Source organism: Vicia villosa, unplaced genomic scaffold (assembly GCF_029867415.1).
Source record: "Vicia villosa cultivar HV-30 ecotype Madison, WI unplaced genomic scaffold, Vvil1.0 ctg.002571F_1_1, whole genome shotgun sequence".
Lineage (NCBI taxonomy): Eukaryota > Viridiplantae > Streptophyta > Magnoliopsida > Fabales > Fabaceae > Vicia > Vicia villosa.
Window position 1 is genome coordinate 175114 of NW_026705973.1, and position 15805 is coordinate 190918.

The following is a 15805-nucleotide window of genomic DNA, read 5'->3' on the forward strand; positions in this document are numbered from 1 at the left end:
ATTCTAGTTCTGAAGCTGTCCAATGGAAGCAGAAGTCAGAAGCTATGAATTCTCTAAAGACAGAAGCTTATATGATCGTCTCTACCGAAATAATCAGGGAAGTCTTTTATTAAAGTTCTTCGAGTATTTATTTCAGGGGGAGATTATTTATCTCAGGGGGAGATTGTTAATCTCAGGGGGAGACATATTCATATGCTTATGCTATAGCTGTGTAATTTGTCTTTTGCCGTCTGCTCTTTCTGATCGCAAATTCATATCATTTATATATGTTTTTGTCATCATCAAAAAGGGGGAGATTGTTAGAACAAGATTTGTTCTGATCAATTATCTTAGTTTTGATGATAACAATAATATGAATTTTGCTTAAGATTATATGGTACTCTAATCCAATGCAATTTCCTTTTCAGGAAATATATAAAGAGTACGCATAATTCAGCGCTCAGAAGCTTTGTCTCAAAGGGTTCAGCATGCAACATCAGAACATGGTCTGGCAAGACATCAGAAGATGGTCGAAGCAGAATCAGAACATGGGTCTATGGAAGCATCAGAAGAACAAGAGAACAGAAGCACTGAAGTTCTGATGGTATCACGCTCAGAAGCACTTCAAGGTCAGAAGATCAGAAGATGCTTTGCACCAAGCTGTTTGACTCTGATGATATTCAAACGTTGTATTCACAAACATCAGATCAGAAGGAAGTACAAGTGGCAAGCTACGCTGACTGACAAAAGGAACGTTAAAAGCTACTAAAGGCTACGTCAGTAGACACAGCGTGAACAAGGCTCGAGGTAGTTGACAAAAGCGTATAACATTAAATGCGATGCTGTACGGAACACGCAAAGCATTAAATGCACTCAACGGTCATCTTCTCCAACGCCTATAAATATGAAGTTCTGATGAGAAGCAAGGTTAACGATTCTGCACCAAAACAACTCATATTAACTTGCTGAAACTCTGTTCAAACTCAAAGCTCAGAATCTTCATCTTCATCTTCATCAAAGCTCACTACATTGCTGTTGTAATATATTAGTGAGATTAAGCTTAAACGTTAAGAGAAATATCACAGTTTGTGATTATCGCTTTTAAGAAGCAATTGTAATACTCTTAGAATTGATTACATTAAGTTGTAAGGAACTAGAGTGATCGTGTGGATCAGAATACTCTAGGAAGTCTTAGAGGTTATCTAAGCAGGTTGTAACTAGAGTGATCGTGTGGATCAGTATACTCTAGAAAAGTCTTAGAGGGTATCTAAGCAGTTGTTCCTGGAGTGATCAGTGTGTGATCAGAAGACTCTGGAAGACTTAGTTGCTGACTAAGTGGAAAACCATTGTAATCCGTGCGATTAGTGGATTAAATCCTCAGTTGAGGTAAATCATCTCTGCGGGGGTGGACTGGAGTAGTTTAGTTAACAACGAACCAGGATAAAAATAACTGTGCAATTTATTTTTATCTGTCAAGTTTTTAAAGCTACACTTATTCAAACCCCCCCTTTCTAAGTGTTTTTCTATCCTTCAACTTCATGTTCCCATTAATATTCAATATTTAAATCAGTACTTCCGGTTCCCGTTAATATTTAATATTCTGATCAGTAACTTCATGTTCCCGTTAATATTCACTATTTTGATCAGTAACTTCATGTTCCCTTAATATTCAATATTTTAATCAGCAACTTTAGGTTCCCGTTAATATTCAATACTGTGATCAGTAACTTCATGTTCCCGTTAATATTCAATATTTTAATTAGTAACTTCAAGTTTCCGTTAATATTCAATATTGTGATCAGTAACTTCATGTCCCTGTTAATAAAAAATATTTTAATCAGTAACTTCAAGTTCCCGTTAATATTCAATATTGTGATCAGTAACTTCATGTTCCCGTTAATATTCAATATTATGATAAGTAACTTCATGTTCCCGTTAATATTCAATATTGTGATAAGTAACTTCATGTTCTTGTTAATAAAAAATATTTTAATCAGTAACTTCAGGTTTCCGTCAATATTCAATATTGTTCAATTAGACGAATTTGGATACATAATTTATTTTAAATAAAAATGTTAAAAAAAAGAAAAAAGTTAGATAATTAATTGATTATTTCGTATATAAAAATATTTAGATCAATAATAGATTTTCTCCCGTATACCATTTTTGGATTAAAAATATCTAATCATAAATACCATTTCTCGTATATAAAAATATTTAGATCAATAATAAATTTTTTTTGTCCGTATACAAACTTCATTTTTGTTTATGTATCATTTACAAAAATATTTGGATCAATAGTAAATTTCGTATATAAAAATATTTAGATCAATAATAATTTTTTTCCCGTATACCATTTTTGAATAAAAAATATTTGGGTCATAAATACCATTTTTTGTAAATAATAGATTTATTTCCATATACAAATATTATTTTTGTTTAGGTATCATTTACAAAATTATTTGGATCAATATTAAATTTTTGTATATTAAAATATTTAGATCAATAATATATATTTTTTTCCTTATACAATTTTTGGATCAAAAATATTTGATCATAAATACCATTTCTCGTATATAAAAATATTTAGATCAATAATAGATTTTTTCCCCCTATACAGGCCTCATTTTTGTTTAGGTATCATTTATAAAAATATTTGAATCAATAGTAAATTTCGTATATAAAAATATTTAGGTCAATAGTAAATTATTTTCCCGTATACCATTATGGAATAAAAATATTTGGATCATAAATACCATTTTTCATAAATAATAGATTTTTTTTTCATATACTAATATTATTTGTTTATGTGTCATTTACAAAATATTTGGATCAATATCAAATTTTTCGTATATAAAAATATTTAGAAAATAATAGATTTTTTGGCCTATTCCATTTTTGGATAAAAAATATTTGGATCATAAATAACATTTTTCGTAAATAAAAATATTTAGATCAATAATAGATTTTTTTCCCGTATACAAACTTCATTTTTGTTTAGGTATCATTTACAAAAATATTTGGATCAACAGTAAATTTCGTATATAAAAATATTTAGATCAATAGTAGATTTTTTACTGTATATCATTTTTAAATAAAAAATATTTAGATCATAAATAACAATTTTCGTAAGTAATAGATTTTTTCCGTATACAAATATTATTTTTATTTAGGTATCGTTTACAAAAATATTTGGATCTGTTGTGAAAAACGATACCAATAACAAAGTATAATAGGGAATTAGAGAGGATAAGAAGAACACAAGAATTGGTTATAACTGCTATTCTTTCACTTTCTCTTAAAACAAGATTACAAGTTTACAAGAATAACAAATAACCTCTCTCACCCTAAATTAGGATTTGCAGCTTAGCAATGATGAGAGACTAGTATGCTTATTTATAATAAAACCTAACATACTAACTAATGGGCTTTTTCAGCAAGGCCCATTACACAAGCCAACTTAATAAACAAGCTAACTTAACAAATTAAGGTTTAAACACTAAAACCTAATTTAACATGCTAACAACCCTAGCATCTTCGACATCTGCATGCTAGACCCATCTTCGACTACAGCATGCACACTTCGACACCAGCATGTGAACAATCCTTCGACTTCATGCTTAACTCTGTCGAGATGTCGAACCAAGAAGCTACCCTTCGACAATACTAGAGTTCGATCCAATATCTCACAAATCTCCACCTTGGACCTAACTCTACAACGTCAAGGAACAAACTAGCTTTCTTCATGCAGCTTTATCAACTGCATACAGTGGAAAAACTTGCAACTCGGCAATGTCTTGGTGATCATATCAGCAGCATTGTCTTCAGTCGAAACCTTCCGCACTTGGACTTCTCCACGCTCAATTACTCCTCTGACGAAATGCAGCCTCACATCAATGTGCTTAGTTCGCTCATGATAGGCTGAATTCTTCGACAGGTGTATTGCACTTTGACTATCACATTTAACAGTGATACCTCGACCTTGAAGTTTCAGCTCCTTCGCAAAACTTTCAAGCCACAATGCTTCTTTCACAGCTTCAGTGAGAGCAATATATTCCGCTTCAGTGGTTGATAGAGCAACAACCTTTTGAAGAGTTGCTTTCCAACTAATTGCTGTGCCAAACATAGTGAAAACATATCCAGAAATAGACTTTCTAGAATCCATACAACCTGCATAATCAGAGTCGACATATCCTTCTGTTGGTGCTTTACTATCTTCACCCAAGGCTCCACCATAAATTAAGACTCTGTTTAGAGATCCATTTATGTACCTTAAAATCCACTTTAATGCTTGCCAGTGAGCCTTTCCAGGATTCGCCATGTACCTGCTTACAAGACTTACTGCGTATGCTATGTCGGGTCTAGTACAGACCATAGCATACATCAAAGAACCAACTATATTAGCATATCGGATGTTATTCATATAGGCTCTTTCGACATCAGTACTGGGACACTGATCAATACTCAGCTTGAATTGAGGGTTTGTTGGAGTCACAACTGGCTTCGAATTCGACATACCAAACTTTTCAAGAATCTTCCGTAGATATGCCTCTTGAGATAGGCATAACTTCGACTTCTTTCTATCTCTTCGAATGTCAATTCCAAGAATCCTGGAAGCAGCTCCCAGATCTTTCATATCGAACTCCTTATTGAGTTCAGCCTTCACCCTCATCACATCTTCGACACTGTTGCTTGCTATGAGAATATCATCCACATAAAGCAACAAAATAACAAATGAATTACCAGATCGAAATCTGAAGTAAACGCAGTGGTCGAACTGACTTCTAGTGAAACTTATGCGTGCCATGAACTTGTCGAATCTCCTATTCCACTGTCGAGGAGATTGTTTCAGCCCATACAAAGATCTCTTTAACTTGCACACATAATCTTCCTTCCCCTTTTCGACATACCCTTCAGGTTGCCTCATCAGGATCGTTTCATCTAGATCACCATACAACAACGCAGTCTTCACATCCATCTGTTCCAGTTCAAGATCGAACTGTGCCACCATGGCAAGCAACATTCGAATGGACCTATGCTTCACAACAGGAGAAAACACATCATTGAAGTCGACACCTTCTTTTTGAGTGAAACCCCTTGCAACTAACCTTGCCTTGTATCTTTTCGACGTCACTCCTTCAATTCCTTCCTTAACTTTGAAAATCCATTTACAGCTGACTAACCTTGCCCCAACAGGTTTCTTGATCAGTTCCCAAGTATGATTATCATGAAGAGATTTCATCTCATCATCCATGGCCTTCAGCCATTCAGTCTTATTTCGACTCCTCATAACTTCCTTATAGTCTCTAGGTTCTTCGTCTAGAACCTCACTTGCAGAGATTAAGGCATAAGCTATAAGATCTGCATATCCAAGTCTCTGAGGTGGCTTGATGACTCTTCTCTACCTATCTCTCGACAATAGGTAGTCATCGTCAGTTTCCTCAACTTCACCATCTTCTGCTTCTTCTTCGACTTCATCTGGGATATGCAATTCAGCATCAACATGCTCCACCTCAACAGGAATCTCTACCTGTTCCAGCTCTTCGTCAGATGTTTCTGTACTTCGACCAACATCATCAGTTTTCTTAAAAGCCATTTCAGCTTCATTGAAAACTACATCTCGACTGGTGATACACCTCCTGTGACCTGGCTCTAGGCACCATAGCCTATAAGCTTTGACTCCATCAGGGTATCCCATGAACATGCATTTCAGAGCTCTAGGTTCGACCTTGTCTTGCCTAATGTGAGCATAGGCTACGCAGCCAAATACTCTCAGTTTGTCGAGATCTGGTGGATGTCCCGACCAAACTTCTTCAGGTGTCTTCATATCTAACGCTGTCGAAGGACATCTATTTATCAGATATGTTGCTGTCGAAACAGCCTCAGCCCAGAACACCTTCTTTAACCCCGCACTAGTCAACATGCATCTGACTCTCTCCAAAATAGTTCGATTAAATCTTTCAGCCAAACCATTTTGCTGTGGAGTACCTGCAGTAGTTCTGTGCCTTGCAATACCAAAGGCAGCACAAAAACTGTCGAATGCCTCATTGCAAAATTCAAGGCCATTGTCGGTTCTCAACCTCTTGACCTTCCTGCCAGTCTGATTTTCAACCAGAGTCTTCCAACTTTTGAAATTCTCAAAAGTTTCATCCTTAGTCTTCTGGATGAATACCCATAATTTTCTGGAATAATCATCTACTATGGATAGAAAATACCTTGCTCCTGAATGTGATGCACACCTTGCAGGCCCCCAAAGATCAGCATGGATGTAATCAAGGGATCCATGTGTTCTTTGTTTGCCTTTGTTGAACTTCACTCTGCAAGATTTTCCAAGTACACAGGGTTCCCAAAACTTCAGCTTTTCGACTTTGTCTCCACCAAGCAGATTTTGTTTCCCTAATTCGACCAGACCCCTTTCACTGACATGGCCCAATCTCATGTGCCAGATTTCTGTCTTCGACAAAGGTTTCGTGGATACAACATTTGTCGAACCACTTACAACTTCAGCCTCAAGGGTATACAAGCCTTGTTTCTTCACGCCTCTCAAGACTTCCTTCGACCCCTTCATGACTCTTAGGATACTTTTCTCTCCTTGGAAAACATATCCTTTCTTGTCGAATTCACCAAGAGAAAGCAAATTTCTCTTCAAATCAGGAACATACCTGACTTCAGTCAACAACCTTATTGACTCATCATGGAGCTTGAATCTCACAGATCCAACACCTGCAATCTTGCAAGCCTTGTTGTTTCCCAGCAATACTGATCCACCATCTTGATCACATAATTCCTCGAACAAGTCTTTGTTTGGAGTCATGTGCCAAGTGCAACCTGAATCCATAATCCACTCCTTCTTAGAGTCACTGCTTGAAACCACAAGAACATCAGATGATTCAAAATCATCTTGAACAATGGCAGCGTTGCCATTATCCTTACCTCCATGATATTTCAGGCATTCAGGGCACACCTTTCTTGTGTGACCCTCCTTCTTACAATGGTAGCATCGAATGCCAGATGCTTCGCCACCATAAGACTTCGACTGGCTTTTGCCTTTCTTCTTGTCAAACTTACCATCCTTTCATAAGAGTTTTCCTTTAACGGCCAAACCTTCGCCAACAGTCGAAGGTTTATGCTCCTTTCGTTCATTCAAGTCCTTAGAGTACAAGGCTGATTGAACTTCTTCAAACGTCAGGGACTCCCTTCCATACAAGAGAGTTTCTTTGAAGTGAGCATGTGATCGAGGCAAAGAACACAATAGTAACAGCGCTTGATCTTCATCATCGATCTTCACATCAATATTTTCAAGATCAAGAATCAGCTTGTTGAACATATCCAACTGCTCAGCCAATACTTTGTCTTCAATCATCTTGAATGAATACAAAGCTTGCTTCAGGTAGAGTCGATTTACCAGCGATTTGGTCATATACAAACTTTCAAGTTTCACCCATAACCCTGATGCCGTCGTCTCCTTTGATACCTGCCGGAGAACCTTATCACCAAGGCTCAACAGAATTGCGCTGTGTGCTTTCTCGATCATAGTTGTCTTCTCCGCTGCCGTTAATGCAGCATTCATGGCTGCCTCTCCCTTCAACGCTTCCAAACAACCCTGCTGAACCAGTAGGGCTTTCATCTTCAAGCGCCACAGACCGAAATCATTCACTCCAGTGAACTTTTCAATCTCATACTTTGTTGAAGGCATCTTCTCCATGCTCACCGCACCAATTTGTTGTGAAAAACGATACCAATAACAAAGTATAATAGGGAATTAGAGAGGATAAGAAGAACACAAGAATTGGTTATAACTGCTATTCTTTCACTTTCTCTTAAAACAAGATTACAAGTTTACAAGAATAACAAATAACCTCTCTCACCCTAAATTAGGATTTGCAGCTTAGCAATGATGAGAGACTAGTATGCTTATTTATAATAAAACCTAACATACTAACTAATGGGCTTTTTCAGCAAGGCCCATTACACAAGCCAACTTAATAAACAAGCTAACTTAACAAATTAAGGTTTAAACACTAAAACCTAATTTAACATGCTAACAACCCTAGCATCTTCGACATCTGCATGCTAGACCCATCTTCGACTACAGCATGCACACTTCGACACCAGCATGTGAACAATCCTTCGACTTCATGCTTAACTCTGTCGAACTGTCGAACCAAGAAGCTACCCTTCGACAATACTAGAGTTCGATCCAATATCTCACAGGATCAATATTAAATTTTCGTATATAAAAATATTTAGATCAATAATAGATTTTTTGAATAAATTTTTCCTGTATATCATTTTTGACTAAAAAATATTTCGATCATGAATATCATTTTTCGTATATAAAAAATATATCAATAATAAAATATTTTTTGTGGAAGAAAGAAGTGAGAAAGTGATGAAAGATAAAAAAAAATAGAGAATGGAGAGAGATTTGATAAGTTTAATAAAATATAAGAGTTGTATTATTTTAATAATTAAATTAAGAACTTTTTTGTGCAAAGACCAAAAAACCACAATTTTAATGTGGTGGCAAAAAATCAAATAAGGGTGTTTTTGACTTTTCCACAACCATTAATTTTCTTATATTATAGATAAATATTATAGTATATTTCTCTAATCATACTGTGTGTCTTCCTTATATTGACATTATACTAATAAACCATAACTGTTAATCTCAACTACTATATACATTGATAGTTACCTATGTTGGATATAAAAATAGGTATGTTGTTGATGTCAGCCAAGAGCAAGGTTTTGGACCACAATCAATCCAAGAATGATACGATTTTTTTACCAAATAAAAAAGTGGTCCAATGACAACAACTGTGGTCCTCTTGTGATGCAATTTCCCTATCGGATAAAGCTGTCCAATTAATCATCTTTCAAGGTTATATATATAGCCATGGATGTTGACTTGAAGACATAAAATTAGGATAAAGTTTGCACAAGGTCTACCCACAAGGGTACAAAACTCTTCTATGAATAGTACTATTTTGCATTGCCTTTTCATGATGATCAAAATAATAAATTGAGAAGTTAATGAACTACTTGTTGAGGGAGTAAATTCTCTATTGCATATTTGCATGTGATATTATAGGATAAGGTGGACCAAATGTTCCTTTTGGCTCATGTCTTAATGATCATGAGAGTCTCATTGGACCATTGGCAAAGTTATGTCCAATTTGTGGACCTTTGGTCTCTAATTTAATACACGATCGTTTTTTAGAACGTGTAAAACGGACTACCGCGCACAAGATTTAAATATTGTATAAAAATAACTGAAATTTTATACAATATTTGTTACAATTAAACTATATCTCAATAAAACTATATCTCAATAAAATATTGTACCAAAAAAAAACTATATCTCAATAAAACTACTATTTATTTTTTCACGCTTAAACTATGACTAATTTATACAAAGTCATCGAAAACCTAATACGACATCGGTGTATTGACTAAGACAATGTAAAATGTATCCAAAACTTCGCACATGATATTTTTGTCATAATTGCATGAAAAAACAACCAATTCAAAACCCTTTGTGATCTTTATAGTGTAGCATAGATTAGCTTATCATGATAGAAAACAAAATGACATTCAAAATTGAATATCATAACTTTTGGCTTTTCTTTTTCCCTTTCTCTTTCGGCTCCTTGTTGGCCTAATGACATCTATATGCTTGTATGCAACCATAACAATTTAGGAAGGACAGACACTTATACAAAGTTTGCAGTCATAAAAAATCACAAACAAAAATATAATTAATTTCATAAACTTTATCAAATAAATGTAAATTATGAGTTACATTATAAACTTATTTTTCACTAAATAAATGAAAAAGATTAATTAAAACTAAAAAAAATAGTAATAAATAGTAAATGATTGAATAAGAGAAAGTAACTGATTTCAATTGGGGGGACAAAGATATACCTACAAATAGGATTTGTGGAATGAGTACATAATGACAATGGACCCATCTATGAAAAGAAGTAGTAACCAACTGCTATAAATTTGGTAGTAACTCTTAGCAACACAAACTCACCTTTGTAAGAGAGGAGACAAAAAGAGAAATGGTGGAAAAGTGGAAGAAAGGTGTTTTGGTAGGGAAAAAGGGAGGAACTTGTACTACTCCATCACCTACATGGAGGTTTGAACCTCCATCTCAACTAAATAATGTTGTTTTAACTTCAACAATTTCTGCTAGAAAACTTTGTGCCAATCTCTGGCATATTCAACATGGTGGCAGCATTCTCCGGTGGAGCCGTCTATGCCGCAAAAACACCTCATCTGACCAGGTTTAACCTTAGTTTATGTCATGTCTTTTATGATTGACCTTTGCTAATTGTTTGTTTTGCATTAATATATGGCTTGAACATGTTTTTATAAGTTGAGGCAATCCTCGCTTACAACCCGATTTTTATAGTTGAGTTAGGCCTAACCACATTTCTTAATAGTATACAGAATGATGTATATGTTATTTGCTTTGATCAGGTGGCGCCATATAGCCGTGCAACTTCTGCGCGGTTACTTAATGTACTAAACAGAATATGGAGTCTTGAAGAGCAACTAGAATCAAATATATCAGCAGTGAAAGCTTTAAAAACGGAACTAGGTCGCTCTCGAGCACGGATGAAGGAGTTAGTACGGGAGAACCAAATAAACACGCGGGAAATGGAGAGGTTAATGAAGAAAATTACAATGGAAAAGTTTGTTAGAAAGAGCAAAGAACGCGATAGAATTAAAGCGGCTGTACAATCGATTCATGAAGAGCTTGAAGATGAGAGAGTGTTGCGAAAGGACTCCGAAAGCTTGCAATGGAAGTTAGCTAGGGAGCTTTCTGAAGTGAAGTCTTTGTTCTCTGGTTGTTTGAGAAACCTGGAGCGAGAGAGAAAAGCGCGGATTCTATTGGAGAATTTGTGTGGCGAGTTTGCCAAAGGAATAAAAAGTTATGAACATGAAATGCGTTGTCTTAGGCGCGATTCTGAATATGTTGAAGTTAAAGAGAATAGCGCTGATCAGTTAGTGCTTCATATTTCAGAAGCTTGGCTTGACGAGCGCGCGCAAATGAAGTTAGCACAATCTGGCAGTGATCTCATAGAGAGATTTTCAATTGTGGACAGGTTAGGTTTTGATATAGAAACGTTTCTTCGTGCAAAACGTTGCGTGGATTTTAGAAAATACGGTTACTCCTCGCCCAAGGAGCTCAAGGAAATTCATTCTATGGAGTCCTTTTCACTGCAAGATGCTGCAAGTGGACCTCAAAATATGGATCAGGAAGATTCCGTTGGTAGTGACTGGTTTGAACCGAAAGAGATCATTATCGTTGAAGGACTCAGAAAAGTCGGCTCCAGATCACGAAGAAACAACGCTACTGAGCTCCATCGAGAAAATAAAGGAAGAAAAAGTTCAATCATGAAAGAGGTTATGTCGTGTAATGATAATAATAATAATAATAAGAGTTGCTTGGTGGAGAAGAAATCAAGTGAAATGAAAGAAGACAACATAAAACTGTGGAAATCAAAGTTGATTGCTTCAGGTTTTGGCGAAACCGAGTCTTCAACCAAATCGCCAAAGGGAGTAAAGGAAAACACATTGATGGCAAAACTACTTGAAGCAAGACTAGAGAGACAGAGAAGTAGGTCTAAAGGTGGAAAAAGCACTTCTTGATTAATTAGAAAACACTAAGATCTTTCATCAAATTTTTGTAAAACCATCTTCTACACATGAATCTTTTGCTATTTGTATATTATGAGATTGATGATCAGAATTGGTATCATTCAAAATAGCTATAATCACAAACTTTATTCTTTTCGATTATACATAAACGTAAGAAGTAATTAAAAATATAAGGGACAACTTAGAACACAATACATAATTCAAAATATTATCAAGCACAATGAAGTATGAAGAAGTTCAAATTTCAAAGCTTTGAAACTTCGACAGGGTGAACTATGACAATATAATTATAGGCATCAAGAGTGAGAAAATCATCAAGTGTTGGTGAAGTGCATTGCCTAGTGAAGATCTTGCAAGCATCCTTATACATTCCTTTCTTGAACTTATCATTTCCAACCTCATTTTCAATCCTAACCATCTCTTCTTCAACAACTCTACCGAAAAGTTCTTTGCTCACTTTCACTCCGAGTCCATCGCCATCAAGTTCAGCTCCATACTTAAGCCACTGCCAATTCTGAACCCTACTAATCTCAGCAGTCGCGGCATCTTCCATGAGATTGTAAAGAGGCACAGAGCCTGATCCTGTTAGCCATGCTGCCACATACTGAATTCCAACCCTTGTATTCAACCGTAAACCTTCCATCGTCCGGACTCCTCTAGGTATCTGCAAGAGATCTTCTTCGGTTAACTTTGCAGCGTCCTCGTGTTTGATTATTGCTATCTGATTAGGTGCATTTCCCATGTTTTTGGTGAAAATCTCCATACATGATGGAATTAGACCGGGATGTGCAGCCCATGTTCCATCATGACCTGCCTTCACTTCCCTAAGTTTATCTTTTCTAACCAATTCTAGTGCCGCCTCATTAGCCACCGGATCGTCTTTAATCGGAATTTGAGCAGCCTGTTGAGTACATTGAACTAAGAAACATTATGCACAAAATATACACACATATATAATTTGATAAGATTTCTATTTATGATTTGGTTTGTGTACGATGTAATTGCACACAGTCAGCCACATCTGTATCGTCCATATTACATACCATTCCTCCCATGGCGTGTACGCCGCGCCTATGACATGTCCTGATAAGAAGTTCCGAGTAGCTCTTCATGAAGTGTTGAGTCATGCCAACTTGGACCCGATCGGGTAGCAACCGGTCTGGATGAGCTTGGAAAGTCTTAACATAACTGAAAATGTAATCCCAACGCCCACAGTTCAGACCAACAGAATGATCTCTGAGCTCATACAGAATTTCATCCATTTGAAACACTGCGGGAAGTGTTTCAATCAGAACAGTTGCTCTGATGCTTCCTCTTTCAATTCCCGCCATCTTCTCCGCCTTTTCAAACACTTTGTTCCATATCTTAGCTTCTCTGTCAATCAAATCACACTTAGTTATAAAACTAATTTCTATAAAAGCATGAAACTTGTTCAACAAGTAAACCATTTTATCTCTGGTCTTTGGCTCATAAGTTATTATATTACCTTGAATGCTCCATTTTGGGAAGGTAAAAGAAAGGGCCAAAACCACCACCTTGAGTACGCCGGAAAGTTGAGTGATTATGGTAAAAGTATAGACCAAAATCAACAAGACAACCAGTTGCAGGCTCACCATCAATCAGAATATGAGCTTCAGGTAAGTGCCAACCTCTCGTTCGCACAAAAAGCTTTGCTATCTCATCATTCAGTTTATAAACTTTGTTTCTACCTTTGTCATGGAATGTTATGGTTCCAGCCACAGCATCCTTCAAGTTCACTTGCCCTCTCATAAGATTCTCCCAGCTCGGTGACAGCGCATCCTCAAAATCAGCCTTAGAATATCAAAACAAAATAAATAAGTATCTCAAAATAGTTAGACAGATCGATTGCCAGGTGCCTATGGTTTATCTTACTTCGGGCTCAAGTCAAGTTAGACTTTTTAAACACAATAATAGTCTTCAAACTATTAGTCTTCATAAAACTTTTTTTTTAAAAGTAAACAGCGCACGCGCACACGAATCACGCATGCATTATGCATGTTCTAGTACTAAGTTACTAACCATAAAGACTTTAGCTCCGGAGTTAAGAGCATTGATGATCATTTTTCTCTCGACCGGACCAGTGATCTCAACTTTCCTATCAGAGACAGCTGATGGAACAGGTGCACACATCCATTCCCCTTCTCTTATGCATCTAGTTGCTGGATCAAAACCTGGTAGAGCTCCTTCATTGTATCTTCTCTTTGCTTCTTTTCTGCACTCTAGTGCATATTTTATATGGCTTCTGAACTCACGTTGTAAATCAGCAACAAATTTCAAAGCATCTTTAGTGAGGATTTTCGCAAACTCTGCATCGTATCGTCCAAGAACTTCAACTCCTTCTGGTACATAATAGTTAGAGTTGGTTTGCTTCTCTTTTGTTGTTGAAGGGTGTTAATATAGCTAGTATTCTCTACTCTATATTACTTGTATATATACCATGTATATATTTAGATATACTGTACATAGCTTTAGAGTAGTATACTCTGCCACATCAGCAGATAGGATTGCTAAGATATCCCTATCTTATCCATGTACATATAAATATCATCTTGTAAGCTATGCTACTCTCTAATGAAGAAGTTGCTATTTTCATAACTCTATCTCTGTGCATTCTGTTTCTTTCTTGGTGTAACCACTTTCTGTTATGCTTCTTCATCACTTTAACATGGAGTTTTATGGTGAGTTTACCACCATTAACATGGTATCAGAGCTTAAGAAGCTCTGGTAGCCATCGTTCTTCTTCTTCTCTTGTTCGAACTCGATTGCCACACTGATTTCTTTTCAGTTTTGGAGCGTTTTTCACTCCTTGTTTCACTTTTCCTTTCGCAATCTTCGTTCGTCACCTTTACTCTGTTCTTCCGCAAATTCAATCTTCGATGGCGTTCCAGAGCTTTGCAGACTTCGCTACGAATTCGTCAAATCCATATTACCTACATCCGAATGAGAATCCATCTCTTGTTCTTGTCACACCGCTTCTTGATGACAAGAATTATCATACTTGGGCTAGGTCAATGCACATTGCATTGATTTCGAAAAATAAAGAAAGGTTCATCGATGGTTCGCTTCCAAAACCCCCTGTTTCTGATATTCTTTACGCTCCTTGGATTCGATGCAATACCATGGTGCTGGCCTGGATTCACAGATCGATATCAGAATCAATTGCCAAATCGGTTCTATGGATTGATAGTGCTGTTGGCGTATGGCGAAACCTGCAAATCCGCTTTTCTCAGGGCGATATCTTTCGCGTCTCCGATATACAAGAAGATCTATACAAGTTTCGTCAAGGTAATCTCGACGTTTCTAATTACTTTACTCAAATGAAGGTCATGTGGGATGAGTTAGAAGCATATAGACCTATTCCTGCTTGTTCTTGCGCTATTCAATGTTCATGCGGTGCTTTAGCCTCAATCCGTAAGTATAGAGAACAAGATTATGTCATCCGATTTCTCAAGGGATTGAATGAGAAATTTTCTCAATCCAAAACTCAGATAATGATGATGCAGCCTTTACCTGATATTGACAAGACCTTTGCTCTAGTCATACAGCAAGAAAGAGAGTTACATAGTTCTCAATCAGCTACACCTGCATCTGAAGAGGTCACAGCCTTCAACTCTTCTTCTGGCAATAGCTTTGGCAACACTCATGGCAAGACTGGCCAAAATGGAAGCACTTACAACACTGGCAACAATTTCAGAGGCAAATCACAAGGTTATGGTGGTGCAAAGGGGCAAAATCGCATTTGCACTCACTGTGGAAGGACAAATCACACTATTGAAACATGTTTCCTCAAACATGGATTTCCTCCAGGCTCTAAAGGTAAAGGAAAACCTGCTCCTTCTCTTCCTCATAATCAGTCTGTTGCTTCTGTTGAAACAGGTCAGGACTCCAATAAGCAAAATTCTTCTCAGCCTTCGATTGGTTTTACTCAAGAGCAATATCAAAGCCTCTTGGAATTGATTCAACAGTCAAAGCTTAAAACCCAAGCCAACTCTATTTCCACATCTCCCTTTGTGTTTCACTCTCCTACTCAAACTGAAAGTGGTAAGCAATCTCATCTATGGATATTAGATACTGGTGCCACTGACCACATAGCTTATGATTTAACTTGTTTTCTGTCCTATAAGGCCAT

The 15805-nt window shown here is 36.6% G+C and overlaps 2 protein-coding genes across 2 annotated transcripts; one reads left to right on the forward strand and one right to left on the reverse strand.

The window, feature by feature from the left end:
• Window positions 1-9950: 9950 nt before the first annotated feature.
• LOC131639272 (uncharacterized protein At5g41620-like) lies at window positions 9951-11794 on the forward strand. Its single transcript, XM_058909767.1, has 2 exons — window positions 9951-10274; window positions 10471-11794. The coding sequence occupies exons 1-2, from the start codon at window positions 10050-10052 to the stop codon at window positions 11644-11646; spliced, it is 1401 nt and encodes a 466-aa protein (XP_058765750.1). The 5' UTR covers window positions 9951-10049; the 3' UTR covers window positions 11647-11794.
• An 82-nt stretch (window positions 11795-11876) lies between these two features.
• Window positions 11877-14067, reverse strand: LOC131639267 (malate synthase, glyoxysomal; the record flags this gene model as incomplete). Its single annotated transcript, XM_058909763.1, has 4 exons — window positions 11877-12556; window positions 12699-13029; window positions 13142-13467; window positions 13696-14067. Coding segments are annotated over 4 exons (1686 nt in total), but the record flags the coding sequence as incomplete, so codon positions are not given.
• Between the last annotated feature and the right edge of the window lie 1738 nt (window positions 14068-15805).